Genomic DNA, 15,535 nt, shown 5'->3' on the forward strand with positions numbered 1-15,535 from the left:
ATATCTTCTTTTATGTTCAACAGAATAAAGCATCACAAAGGTTTAAAACCACATGCGGGAGAATAAATGATGAGGTAATTTTAATTTTTTGAGTGAACTATCCCTTTAAGGCATCAATACACAAATCTATAACGGCTGACCATGGCTGGACAAATGTATTTGAAGCTGGAATATGAGCCGAGATGAGAGGCAACACCCACTTATCTCCATCAGACAGAGGATTGCTCCGTCAGACATTTATAATGCACTTTTACGTCAATGCTGCTGGGCTTATACACAGCATCAGTATTTGTTAGCATTCTCTTGCTTGGCCCTGGTAAACAGAAGTAGGTAAAACATGCATGTGTAAACATGTTTGGATATCTTTGAGCTTGTCGACTTTTGACCACTTCCAGAGGTTGTTGAAAACACATTATCCTAGATCAGATTGATTTCATTTAGTGTAAACATTAGTGTGGTTAAATGTGTTCGACAGCACAAACGGCCACCTACACTCAAAAAATGACTTTTGCTGCTCATTCAAACAACTAAATAAATCCATCATAGTACATCCAACTGTAAATATTACATTTAGTTTTTCTAGAATTGCACTTTATAACTTATACTTATAACTTGTATCCTGCAATTGCTGCTATTGCACTCCTCGTTAGACCTAAATTGCATTTCATGGCCTTGTTTTTTACATGTACATGTGTAATGACAATGAAGTTAAATCTAATCAAAAACAATGTTGTTGCTTTTTTGGGGAGGGAGGGGTCATTTTCTTTTCGCCTTAGTCCCTTTATTAATCTGGAGTCGCCACAGCAAAATGAACAGCCAATTTATCCAGCATATGTTTTACGCAGCAGATGCACTTACAGCCGCAAACCCATCACTGGGAAACATCCATACACGCTCATTCACACACAAACACTACGGACAATTCAGCTTACACAATTGATCTATAGCGCATGTCTTTGAACTCGTGAGGAAACCGGAGCTGTTGCTGATAAGATTGAAGTCTGCATGAACTGGAAGTTGCTGAGACTTTTACTTCATTATGTTGATGTACTTTTAACTGAAATAATATTAAACAGTGGGTGGGGCTTTTTTTGCAAATCATTCCCTTGTAGCAAACTAACAGTAAGGTTAAAGCGTGGCTGCAGCCATCAAACTGACATAAAGAGAAAAAGATTTTTTTGTTTTTTTGCATTAATATGTCAATTGTGTAAGCAAATTTTTACAATATCAGATAAATCAATCAGAAATAGTCCAAACATACACTTGCACACTAGATTTTTCTTTTAAAGAAATCCAGAAAGTGGATCTAAGAGACAAATTTAAACATCAAGTGTAAACAGTAATGTGTCTGATTCATCTACTTGTGTTTTGGCTGATTAGATTACATTTAATTCAAGACAATTTTTTTGCTCCAGAAATTGTATTGAAAACACAATAAGAATATAGTTAATTAGGCAAAACAAATACTATGAATTAGGTTATCAGTTTAAAACATTTTTTGTGCGTGTGTGATTATGTGTGTGTGTGCGTGTGTGTGTGTGTGTGTGTGTGTGTGTGTGTGTGTGTGTGCAGTTTAAAAAAACAATGAGTGAAGAGTGAAGGGTGAGTAAATGATAGCATTTTCCTTTTGGGTGAACTGTCCCTTTAAACATTTCATAGACTGATGTCCTGACTGCATTTACAGCACAATACTGCCACCTGGGTGACAACTCTTCCTTGAGAATTTCAAAACATTTACTGAACTCAACACAAATGGCAAAACAAAATCTTTTATTTAAGCCTTTTTACAAATTAAAAACACTTTGGTAGAATGCAAACAATACAAAAAAATAAGGCATATGGTAGCACTATGTTTTGTTAGCATTTTTTTTGGCTAACTGCAAACAATCAACATCCTTCATTTTATGACTTAAAATGTACATCTACACTGAAGCGCTTTCATATCCAAACCTTTACATCCTTAACATGCGGACAACATTCCAACCTCAGGACACATCTACTGTCAATAAATGACTACAAATGATCCAAAGCTAATGCTGTGTTTATTGCTAAAACAATACATGCTATAAAACAACACACAAACACATATGGTGATCTACACATCTCAAGTATCCTTCAACGACTAAAGATTTATAAATTCCAAGACACTTTCTAATCCTAATACATGTGAAACACTGTTTCAGTGATACTTGTTTGTTATTATAATGTGGATATAATTGGCAGTCTGTAGAAAAAGGCCACATGCTGATCTCAGTACATCAGACGAATCACCTCCCACAAGGCAACATCAGATCAGTGACAATGTAATTATCATTTACATGACCTCAAGACAAGACACACACTCCTAATCCATCACCTCCGAGTAGCAGAGAGAAAATACTAAGGAAACTTAAGTCTACCTGATTTATCTAAGCACACCTTGAGAGATCCTAGACTATTTTATTTTTTGCATAAAGACATTGTATATATGGTTAGAGTTATGTTTCTAACAAATGTTTGTCATAAAATAGAAAAGAGCATACACATACAATATTAAATTGGCAAATACTGTTGAATAACATGATGAATAATTCTAAAATGTCTTTTATAGTACATTGTTGTTACTGCTGTTTAAAAAACATGAAAGGTAAAAGTTAAATCTAAAAGCTAAAGTTAAGCAAAGACAAATGTCTTCTGCATCTCGATTATACATTAAAATAAAGTAGTCAAATCAGAGATTTTAGAATTTAAACTAAGCAAACCAAAGCAGAATACAGAACCCTTAAGAAATCGTCATGACAGTTAAGCTGGTACAACTAGTTCATAAAAATTATTGTATACTGTAAGGCGGTTATCTTTATCTGCTCAAAATCTAATACCAACAGCTGTCAAACTTGTTTAACATTAAAACAGCGAAGCTAAGAACATGAAGGAGAGTATGAGGAGCATGCTCTCACAAAGCATTACAATGAAAGTAAATATGCAAAACGAAATAAAAAAATCTGCTACAAATCAATAAATGATTACAATAACGGAGTTTTCCTTTTATATATACTTCAAATCTTTGTAAAGACCTTTACGCATAAAGTAAAAGCAAAATAAAAGGAATGTTAAAGTTTCCAGTGCAAATTCTAATACCACTACTTCCAGTGCAAAACATGTTGGACAGTACTTGACCTGTAAAGCTTAATGGATCATGAAAGCAGGTGTCAGTTGTATGAGAAAACATCCAATGGAATTGCATTCCATTGTCTGTAAATGAATCCCTGTCATAAGTTGTCCATTTCTGATAGACAAAAAAGTTATCTTAGAAAATTAAGATAAAGTCTTTTGATAATTGTAATGACTTCTTCATAATATACAATATAAGGCATTGAAAGGTGTTCATCCCTAGATTTTTTGAGGGTGTTTCTTCCTCTTTTTTTGCAATAAAAGGCTATTAAGCACAAGTCCAGCTTTAAATGTGAAACTGTAGGTACTCACCCATATGGATCACAATACATGCTACAGGATGGAACACCTGAAGTCTTGCCTCTTAAGGAGTCAGATTACAACATTTGGCATTAAATCAAAGCTGTAGAACCTCACTCTTCTTGCATTTGTTCCCTGATGTCTGAAGGCAGCGTCTCAAACAGTGCATCTTCTACCGCAAGTCCACTGCGTTTTAATGCACAGCAAGCCCCAAGTTCAGCTGGTAAGATCTCAAAGTGATTACCCTTTAACTCCAAATGAGTCAGTACGCTTAGGAAAGAAATCTTTGGAGAGAGGACAGACAGCATGTTTCTGCCTAGCTTCAGCGTCTTCAGCTTCTTGCAGAAGAAAAGTTCATCAGGAATATTCTCGATTTTGTTACAGCTAACAGAGAAGTACTGAAGGCTTTGAAGGACGCCAATCTCTGGTGGAATAAAACGGATGTCGTTATTGGAAACGTCGAGGTAGCGCAGTTTGTTGCAGAGGAACAAGTGTGAAGGCAAGATCTCAATCTTATTATGGCTAAGGTAGAGGCGCTCCAAGCTGCCAAGTTTTTTGATGTGTTCAGGTATAAAAGCGATGCCATTGTGCCAAAGCTTCAGACAGGTCAACTTGCGGAGATGCTGGAAGCTAAGGATCTCTTCAATGGAGCGTAGATTATTTTCTTTCAGATCCAACATCTGCAGGTTAGTCAGGCTAAAAATAGCATGGGGTATACGTTCCAGGTCGCAGTGAACCAACTCAAGTTCCGTAAGATTGCCCATCTTTTTCAGGTTGTTAAGCATGACCAGTTTGGTGCCATCATTGCAAATACTGAGGCGTTGTAGATGGCTGGCCACATCTACGATGGACTGTGGGATTTTGGTGAAGTTGCTCTTGAGTGTCAGGGTCTTCAACGCTTTGAGCTCTCGTAGAGAGTCTAGGGTTACGTTCTTTGCTGCGTCTGAACCTAATGAGCCAATCAGATGAAGCTCTTCCAAATTCCGCAAAACATACAACCACTGTGGGAGTTCACGGCTGTCATCAAACTTTACACGCAAAACCTTCAAGTTCTCCTTGAGGAATGAGGTGGCTGCACTGTGGATCTTGAGTGAGCACTGGTAAAGCGAAAGCTCCTGGAGATCTTCCAGTTGGGCAATGGCTGCTGGTATGGTCACATTATTAATGATCTCAAGCTTCAACGACTGGAGCTCAGTCACCTCAAAGATGGTATCAGGGAGACCATACAGCATGAAGAGTTGAAGTTCTAGCCTGTTATTGCTGTTAGTCTGCAGCTTCTGCCGAAGCTTGTCGGCTGTCCACTCATGGTTAAGGTTGAGCTGCTTCAACTTGTTTTCGCTCACCTCAGACAAAAACACTGCAAATCTCTTGGAATACAGGGGATCGTACTGATCAATCATGTGCAACATGAAAGCAAAGTCATTTTTTACATCAGGGATGTCATCAATTCCAGTCTCTTGCCTAACATATTCAAAGGAGTATTCCTTGAGGGAAATGTAGAACAACCAGTATGATGTATAAAGGCACGTGAGTCCATAAACACCAACAAAACACAAGTAACAGTAGGAAAGCTTAGAGAACAAGTGGGCCATAGTATGATTGCAACAGAAGTACCGGTAACCTGTCATGTCCAGCATGTTCTCGGTACAAGTAACACTGAATCTAACCTTTGACACCAGAACGCTGTTGTACGCAATTATAAGGATAAACTTCAGCACTTTTACGACAGTCTGGCGAACATACATCATATATAGTATATCACCCTCTTCCACATGTAGGCGAAATTTTTTGACCTTTTCAAACAAAGCCTTGGCTTGCTCTCCTTCCTTTTTGTCAAGGACACTTGGTGCTGGCTTGTCAACAACAATCTTTTCAGGAATTGATCTTAAAGACTGAGTCTTCTCCAGGTTGCCCTCTCCAATTGGAGTTTCAAGGTTTAACCTGCTGGCACTGTTCTTCTTGTTGTCTTTCTCCTCCGGATTCTCTCCAGAAACTTCAGACAGTGCTCTCGTAGTCCATGGTGAGTCAAAACATTTGCCCAGGATTGATATAAAGTGCTCAATTTTAGAGCTGGAGCCAGGGAACTTGAACCAAAAATTGCTGCACACTATGAAAATTAGGGTATGTATGAGAACCAGATAAGGGAAGTACTTTGCATACCAATGCAGAGCCTTTTCGTAGCACATTTGGTTTATGTAGTTATACTGCTGAATATCCAAGTTGGTCTTCAGTCCTTTCAACTCATAGACAGGCATTGTGGAAACCTGATTTGAAGAAGGAGGAGGGCACATCAGCTCTGTCTGGTTTGTAGAGAATGTCCTTTGAGGAAGGCATATGATTTTGTCCTGCATCACCTAAAAGGGAACAAAAATCAATTCTTATTAATAGAGTAGTTATTTGTTTTTAAATTAACATTTTGATTTGATATAACACTATCCACTTTCACACAGAAATACTGGTAAACTGAAGTAAAATTACAGGAATGACATTACCAGTACATTAGAAAAAGTGCACTGTTCTTCTCAAGCTTGAAAATTGCCACACTATTTAAAAGGACCTGTTCACACAAGATCTATTTTCTGCAATAGGGGCATGACACTCTATATGGTTACAGCAGAATGAATTGTAAAAATATATATATATATTTTTTTTTTAATAATTCTGTGTATATTGCAACATTTAAATAAGTGGGTGTGACTAACACATGTGCAGTGTGGGCGCTGCCTTGATCACTCATAGTAAGATCAGGTCAAATATCTGAGGTAAATTTTGCCTGTGATTTCAATAAACTGTTTTGGACTATTTGAAAGTGCAAATGTGAATACAGAATGTGTATAATATCCCTCAGCAAGATATGCCTCGCTGCCATTGAGCGGTATGTTTCATTTGAGTTCAGTACAGTTCGCTATGGGTCACCTTGATCAAGCTTGCATCTACACTGCAAACAAATAGCCTTTCGGTAGGTGTGGTGCATGACAAAATATGGAATAAAGCCATACAGGTCATTTATATATTGCTTCTTATGTGAACTCAAGTTCACTATTTCAAATATAGGGGTGCTATAAAATTATGAAAACTAAATTAAAATTCACCAACAATAATGTCATGAAATGCTTAGCCTTGTATTTGTCAGTATATATATATATATATATATATATATATATATATATATATATATATATATATATATATAAAGCTTGACTTATTGACTGTTATATCAATCATTAAAGGCTTAATTTAGTATCTGCTCTAGGGCTGGGCATTAAAATATTAAATATAAAAAAAAAATAATTAAAAAAAACAATTTTAAAGCATAAACTTAGAAATGTATCACAGATCAATTTTTCATTTGATTTAGTACTTTATGAAACATGTTTGATCTAAAATGTAGAAATGTAAAATAAATATTTATAACACATAAAACACTTGATTACAGGTCCAACATAAAAATAAAAGTGTACAACTTTCTCACCTTGCAGTTATTCGTATTTTTGTCTGCATCTAAGTAATGGCTTGTAATATTGCACACATATAAATGATGAGAATATATTACAGTAAACAAGGTATCTTGTGACACCACGAAATAGCATAATATGAAACCACGAAATAGCATAATATGAAACAACTGACTTTTCATTTTGTCCATACAATACATATACAATATCACATTGCACAGCCCTGTTGATTATTTTACCTTATAATATCACTTCCAAGTCATTTAATTTTTTTTTTTTAATATTCATGTTTGTTTATTGTAACCTTTCTCCTTGATTTTCAGGAATATTGTGAAACATACTGTTACCATGAAAAAAAAAAAAAAAAAAAAAGACTTTTTACTTTTTAGATAATTTTGGTCATACCACCCACCCCTATTCTCCAACTGGCCAATAACTTTCTAGAAAGAAATCTTGAATCTATGACTAAAAGGGTATATACAGACTATTGCTATTCAGTTTCCATACACATATTTTAAATAATTTACAATTTACAGTTTGTTTGTATTTTCCAACAAACTTGATGAGAATTCAGATTTCCTACCAATGGCATTATGCAAGTTATCTCAAAGAAGTCCACCTTAATTGTGTGGAATAGAACGGCATTGTAAAAGGAACCATTATCTGCCATAATATAAGTGTTATCAAAAGCTGCCAGGAAACATGCAAAATCAAATAAGCACATTAGCTTATATAATGACACCACAAACTATTACACTAAATGGTCTTGCATTAGCATTCTGGAGAAGTTTCAAGCTTAGGAAAGTGTTCAGGTTACTCTTTGTTGTTGTTGTTGATGTTGTTGTTGTTGTTGTTACTGGTGGTCAGTTTAGCTGTTTCCCAGCAGACAGTAAATACTCTTTATAATCCATAACCTAAAACGAATTCTCCTCAGCCTGTGGATATACTTGTACTTTTAACAACTTTGCTGAATTTACACACCCAGAAGTGTTTCCATCAAGGTTAACCTCAAGTTCAAAAATAAAAAAGTAGCTAAAGTTAATGGAAGACCAGGACCTGTTCATGTACGAACATTTTAATAATATTAATTTCCTCAAGCGTACAAGTCATTTAAATCCATGTAAAAAAAAAAAAAAAAAAACACTGAAAGTTAATGGCTAATGAACCTCAAAAGAATTGGCCATTTCTATATAAAACACAGCAGATAAGGCTCATTTTATATTGAATTACAACCCCTCACCAGTTTAGATTGCTACGAACCATGTAACACAATCTGATGAGTAGCATCTCTTTTAAAGAACTATTTTGGTGCTCTGACATCAGTGTTGTGACTCAGACAGGAAATGAGAAATCATTGCTCTTGAATTCTAGAGGGAAATTAATAATAGTTTAAAAGGTTCTTAACTAATCATTAAACAATATGTAAAAAAAAAAAAAAAAACACTAAGCAGGGGAAGCGACCCACACGAGATGCGAAAAGCAGTAAACAAAAGTATTCTGTTTTCAATTCGAGATATGTGCCCTTCCCCCTTCCTTTCCTGCAAAACAGTTTTAGTTTGCCTGGTAATTACCATGTAGTTTCTGTCTGGGAAGGTAATGAGAAACAGAAAAAAATCAGCTGAAATGAGAGCGAAGGAAAACTGTGAGAGCTCTACACGGCACTATAGTGTGGCAGGCTGAATGCTGAGTAAAGCCAGCTAATGAACCATCAGCAGCTCTGAACGTGGCATCTCTGCAGTAAAATGGATGCGAGGCACAGCAGCCCCAAGTGGCTAATAAAATGTGCATTATGCACTACATGGTCACTCAAAGTGCCCCCAGTCAAACATGGCAATTTAGCAAAGAGGAGGCTTTTTATTCCGCCTTTGGAACCATGGGATTACCCAATGATATTAGTAAAAGAATTAATTAGGACAATTAATACTGCCTTCACTGGGATCATGATGAACATACAGTCACAATTTTCAAAGCCTTCTCATTCTTTGATGCTCACCTCCAGGGACAGTGAGGGATATCTCCACCCTAACAATGGGTTCCTGTTAATATTGTTTGTTGAAACTAACAATAATTAGGATCATCTAGGAGGAATTTAAACGGAATGGCAAGTTTGCCACTTGAAGCTCCACCCACTATTTTATGAGGCCAAGTAGCAGGTCTACGAGAGTCGTTTTGTGTTTATAGAGGGGCCACCAAGAGCAGAAGGAGGGGTAATCTTTTCGTGTGTGGTGACTGGAATTTAGCCTTTTTCCGTTAACAAACTCTCACTTCTTTATGCAGTATAAACTGCTCAACAGTGGGCTGTTCATGCACAGAGGAAATCCATGTATGGCATGAAGTCATTTATTATTCCATTGCCATTAGGTCAAGAAGTTGGTGTGTCTTAGTATGGCTTAAGATGTTTAGCTTTTGAGCAGTAAACATTTAGTTGTCATTTGGTTTACCTGCAGAGTGCATCCAAACACGCCTATCATAAGCATGACCACAGAGAGGTAGTCTGTGAACACGTCCCACCATGGCTTCAGAACCCGGAACGCTGGCTGCTGTTCCGTGAACTGCCGGAATTCAGTCACTGGAATCATCCTCCTGGAAATGCATAAAAGGATTCTGAATTAAGAATATAACATGATATACTGTATAATGTTTCTCTATAAATGACTTGAGTGGCTTGCTGAAACAGAATAAAATACTATTAATCCTCACTAAAGAAAGCTGATATGATAGACTGGGGTTGGTTCAATGTTTTAGTAGCTGGTATTTCCAAATTTCTCTAAAAACTATGTCAGTATCATAGTAAAACCTACCAAACAATTTAATAATTTAACTAAATATAAAAAAAGCTAATTAGTTAATCGATAATAAAACTGTATAAATAACATGTCTACATTTAAACAGCATTTAGCCTTTAATTATTACACTTTTTTAATTAATGAAACTTAGTAGTGAAAAGAAGAACATCAAAATAAACTAGTCATCATTAACAGGGTATATTCAGGAATCCTAAAATTAATTTTAATACCTTTTTAAGACTTTTTAAATACCTCCTCAGAATATTGTAAGACCTCATCGCCACTTTAAGTTCTAATCAGTATCAAACCTTTAACTTAATAAACAGTGGTTAATAAACAGTTGTAGTTAAATAAAGCAATGGAGCACAAGCATGCAACAAAACTCAGACAATCTTGGAAGAAATAAAGAATTGAAAGATTAAATTACACGATTGTTTTCGGTGACAGACTTCAGCCACTGTTTAAACTCTTCCAAAGTCTGAAGTCTTTCTCCAACAAGGAGTACGAAAACTTACATTTTTCTATTTTGCTGTCATTTTCGCTCTATGGTTTTGCCTCATGTGCAGAGGGTCACATCACCTTTCCAGGTTTGTTGCAAATTATGTGACATCACCCAGACGACCTAGGCCGGACGTGCCCTAGCCCAAACCAATCGTGTGGATTGAGCATGTCATTGTTAATATTAGGAGGAACATAAATATATTTATGTTTTTTTCGAGTCAAAAACTTTGGACAACGCACGATCAAAATTTAAGACCTTAGAAAAAAAACGATTAAGACTTTAATACCTTTTAAGGGCCTTAATTTTCTCATAATTGATTAATCAACTTTTAATACTTTTTAAGACTCTGCGAACACACTGGTAAGCGAAGACTCATAGTAGCCATGGTTATCACCTTGTCATAATCATAATGTCATTTCAGTCTTGCATTTTAGGGTTGTTACTCCAAAAACATTGATGTAGTAAGGAGCATGACAAATAAAACACTTCAGGCCAAGTTCTTATCTCTTGAAACATTTCAAGCTGTAACAGAATCAGCCATCTACATTGTAGTGTATAATAAATATCCTATTTATTAATTTGATCCTTTACACTTTGTCATTTATAATAAGAATTGTTTACAGAATTCACCCTCAACAAAGGCTCTGATGAACCAATACGCTGAGAGAAACCGTCATGTCCATAGTCTACAATGTAAATAATGAAACTTTAACACTTTTCATTGAGCACACACACAAATAGCTTTTGACTTCTGACAGGACTACACTAGACTAAATATAAACTCATGGATGTTTAAAATTTGAAAGTCAACCAGCACGCAGCTGCTCTTTTTTTATTAGCAAGTTAGTTCTTGTAGCTCAACTGCTAGAACATTAAGGAAAGAATGATTTGTTCACAGGAAATGCCAATATGTTCATCCCAAATAAAAGCAATAGTTAGATGCATCAAAATTGTTCATTAATACCGTTTTTTTTTTCCCAACAGGAAAAAAATTCACAGCCAAACAAGTACGGAACATTTGTTTATACAGAAAACAGCCCATTTGTACTTGAATAATTTAATTTGCATATCACTGTCAAGCCAATCTCACCTCCAACGATCCAATATGTAATGTCTAATAATTATGAGTACACACCTCTGAGTTGAATTACAATTGGAAATGCGACATGAATCCTAATAGATACTGTATAACAATGCAGATCATCAAGCATTCAAGAGCAGTAGTGCACTGTTCTCTTACATTCAGATGATTCCTGATGAAGGCAGTCTGCCAGGCTTCCTCTAATCTCTTTTGGAGCTGCACTTCTTGCATCATATCATACACAAAGCATATTTCATTGGCCTTATTAATTATTGAGATTCACTTTGCTGCAGTCGGACGATCAAAAAAAGTAAGTGGATTATATTTATGCACCTATAAAAGGCCTGCACAGATGGACAGCATTGACACAAACAAAGTAGTGAGATGCCTCAGGGAAGTGGCGTATACTAGAACTAGTGTACATATTTTAACTACTGTTAATGAGTAGACTTACTAAGGCACCTTTCACAAAATGCAGACAAGTATCCAGTTGTAGTAGAAGTACCCGATGAAGTGTAATTTAAGTCCCACAACCTGAGCTAAACATGAGCTAAGGTAAATTATCTCCCATATAATTTATGCTTTAAAGCAAAACTAACAAAAAACACTTCACGGTTCATTAAAATCAAATTTGATGACACTAAAATAAAATAAGCTAAAATGCACTTCAGCATGATTAAATCAAGACACCAGTGGACACAATTGTTATATACAGAGTAGAGCTGGGCTATTTGGCCCAAAATCTCGATTTATTGAACATTTTAACGATTACACCTTATGAACAATATATATATATATATTTTTTTTTTTTTTTTTGCCCTTATAGTTTACTGGCAGTTTTTGTACAAAAAACATGCTCGCAAATAACAATTGAGAGATTTTTGAATGAAGGGTGCATTACTTAACTTTAAAAGAAGGGAAGGAAACACACACCATCTACTATCTATGATTATTTACTGAATATCAGCGTTAAACAACTGAAATTTAAACACACCTAAAACCAAGAGTAAGCTTTTCCAATAAAAAGTGAAAATAAGTAATGGAGCTGAGCGTTTTGGCCTAAAACTCTAAATTTCGATTAACTTACCATTTTAATGCGATTAAGATTAATGAACAATTATTTCATCTATTTATTTTATGCTTTTGCCCTCATAGTTCACTGACAAGTTTTGTACAGTACTCACATATTAGTGAGAGAGGTTTGAATGTAGGGTGCATTACTTGATTTTAAAACAATTGAAGTGAACACACACTATCTACTATCTATTATTATTTATTGAACATCAACGCTGAACAACTAAAATTAAAACACACATTGCCTAAAACGCAGCTCTCAGTGCCATCCACGCTCGTCACTGATAGCAAACCGACCATCGCATTGTGACGTGTAGTTACATTTGTTTTAGAGGTATGCGGGTATGCGAAGGCTGCACCAGACCATGCATGTGTGCTTGGTAGAAGTATAATATCAGAATAATAGAAATCTAAATCATAATATAATGAGTAAAAATTAGCCCTAACAAAGCGGGGTCAAGTGACTCCACGCGTTAGAGAAAGTAATTGAAAAAATTTACATGGAAAAATTAAATTGATTATAGGTTCTGAATTTGAATTTTGATTACTTCGATTAATCACCCAGCCCTAATAAATAACTTTATATTTATTATAACTTTAATACACTATTTTCAGTGTTTTTCATACTAAAAATTGGAAATATGCAGCATCACTTCTAAATACAAAAACTCTTGTATATCCTGTAATTATTATTTTAAACAGTGCATTTATTGCGACTTCTGTATAACAAATTATTTAAATGTAAGAAAATTATTTTAATGTAATGGAATATATGCTGTCTCAAGGCATCTCTGGCGTAGCTTCCAATCAACGTCAATGTAGTGTAAAATAAGGCTCAAAAGAGGGTCCTCGTCCTACTTGACCAGAGATCAGATGTGGCTGCAAGCTGTGGGAAACAGAATAGGGTCACGTAACCCCATATGCGGTAGGCAAAGTAATTGAAAAAATAAAATAAAATCAACCTGGGAAAATTAGATCGATTATAGGTTCTGAATGTTTAATTAATGATTAATCGCCCAGCCCTAATACAGAGGTCATATTTGCAAAAACAACAAAACTGTCATACAAACACAATGAATTACATATTTTTTGAAGATTAATATACGATGAGCTTTTAGTAGCTAATAAAGTCAAACTTGCTTTTAATTTAATTACTCTCAGCCAATCTAATACTATAATGTAAGTCAAGCAAACAATCCTAAGTCTATTATTGATGACGTTCAGTCTGATTGTTCATTCACTTTCTTTTTGGCTTAGTCCCTATATTAATCCGGGGTCGCCACAGCTGAATGAACCGCCAACTTAGCCAGCACATGTTCAACGCAGCAGATGCCCTTCCAGCTGCAACCCATCTCTGGGAAAAGACTGATTGTAGTGATTCATAAAAACGTAATGCATCATCATAGCCCATGTGTATTTATTTTGCTTCGCTTGTTGTTGTTGTTGTTGTTGTTGTTTCACTCAGTTTCAGTATTGCCTTAATTTTATAAATCATTAAGAACAACACTTTCAATTAAGAACTACTATAAAAATATATAATATATTGCCTTTATAGGTATTGCCAAACCTAATACAGAGAGATTCTCATATACACACAAACATGTGCACACAATTACAAAAAAATACAATGCAAGTAGCTTAATCATCACAAACTGGTAGGCAAACGAATTAGACAAACCAAAACTCAGCTGACTATAAATCCTCAAGTTGTGTATACTTGCTGAAAATGTTAACCATCCAATGGTGCTTAAGTCACAAGTAAATACGATCAGTCTTTGTCTGGCACTCTTGAGTTCTGTTTTCACATTTATAAATATTTCTCAAGAAAGATTACACTATCAAAGAGCATATTTAGATGCAATCTGTCTGTCTTACACACAAAATGAGTAACCACGATCATTAAAAAGAGAAACCCGAGGGTACAAGAACTTTGCAGGATACCCAGCGTGCTTCAACAGGCAGCCTTCTTCAGGCAGGGCAAAATATTTAGACATTTGTGAACAGCTGCAGCAGTTCAAGTATCTGGAGCTCTTGAATCCTGGATGATTTGCTACCAGCTTATTATTGTACAATGTTAAAAACGTGTGTAAAATGCATACAAAATCCCTTTTATTATCAATTATATAAATACATTTTAAAATATAAAAGTTACAAGACTTCAATTATAGTTAAACGCTGCACAATGTTCAATTTAGAGACCACAAGATGGAACCAAATAAAAATGTTGGCAGACTTAATGGAAAATTTCAACTAGTCCTGATAGACAAATAAGCAAGTCACAAATGGATCGACTCGAGGTCTCTGCACGTTACTGCAGACCTGCTAGCCATTTACTCTTAATAGCTTAAAGTCTCCTACTAAACTCAGTTCAGAAGTGATCTGTACCATCTCCTGGAGCAGCTCTTCCTGCCAGGAAATGGGCCGATTCTCAAATAGAGTCGTGGAAAAAAGTGCACGCCTGAATCACATCCAGTCAGCAGGATGAAGAGCTCACTTTCAGACGGTTCGCACGGACGAAGATGTTTTGTAATGTTACGTGGAGATGATTTCCGCGACTGCTAATTACGGAAAGCAAAATAAACAACATTAAACTCAATCTCAAAGGAAGAAAACCACAACTAATTCGTTCCCTAGTGGGAGGTTAATTTCTTTTTTGTTAATGCGCTATTTTATTTGATAATCCTAAAACACATTGAGTTCTATTTTTAGCATTTAGGATCCCTTTGTAATATCAGCAGTGGGAAACATCGTAAAAATACCGGGCATGTAAACAAAAGCAAAACTACGTAGATTTTTATTTGATATTCTGTGAATCGATATTTTCATATCAATCTTCAATTTCTTTCCATTTAAGTATTAACACTAGCAAATCTGGCAATCAAACGCGTGTTTTTGAAGAATACCTGTACCACGTTTTCTCACTGAGGGGCTTTGAAAAGTTAAACGCTGTCCCGAAAGCATTTTAATGTTTCAACGAATAGCCCGCGATTACGTCATGAAGATGGAATAATTCAACAAAAATAAAATGCAACATTATAAACTGGTCACTTTAATAACGTACAGCAAACGTTCTCACCTTTGAAATGTATTGAAGGCGCGTTCTTCTCCGTCTGCAGCTGAAGATTGTAGCGGGGACTGAGCATGTCCTTGTGGCTGCGGCTCTCAGTCACTTCTGTCCTCCAGCTGC

General features: G+C 35.6%; 1 protein-coding gene across 1 annotated transcript; it reads right to left on the reverse strand.

Annotated features, from left to right (window-relative positions):
* Positions 1–1,752: 1,752 nt before the first annotated feature.
* lrrc8c (leucine rich repeat containing 8 VRAC subunit C) lies at positions 1,753–15,535 on the reverse strand. The gene is given in 3 exon segments (NM_001326544.1): positions 1,753–5,804; positions 9,347–9,488; positions 15,425–15,535. Coding segments are annotated over 2 exon segments (2,379 nt in total). The 5' UTR covers positions 9,485–9,488; positions 15,425–15,535; the 3' UTR covers positions 1,753–3,563.

Source organism: Danio rerio, chromosome 6 (assembly GCF_049306965.1).
Source record: "Danio rerio strain Tuebingen ecotype United States chromosome 6, GRCz12tu, whole genome shotgun sequence".
NCBI lineage: Eukaryota > Metazoa > Chordata > Actinopteri > Cypriniformes > Danionidae > Danio > Danio rerio.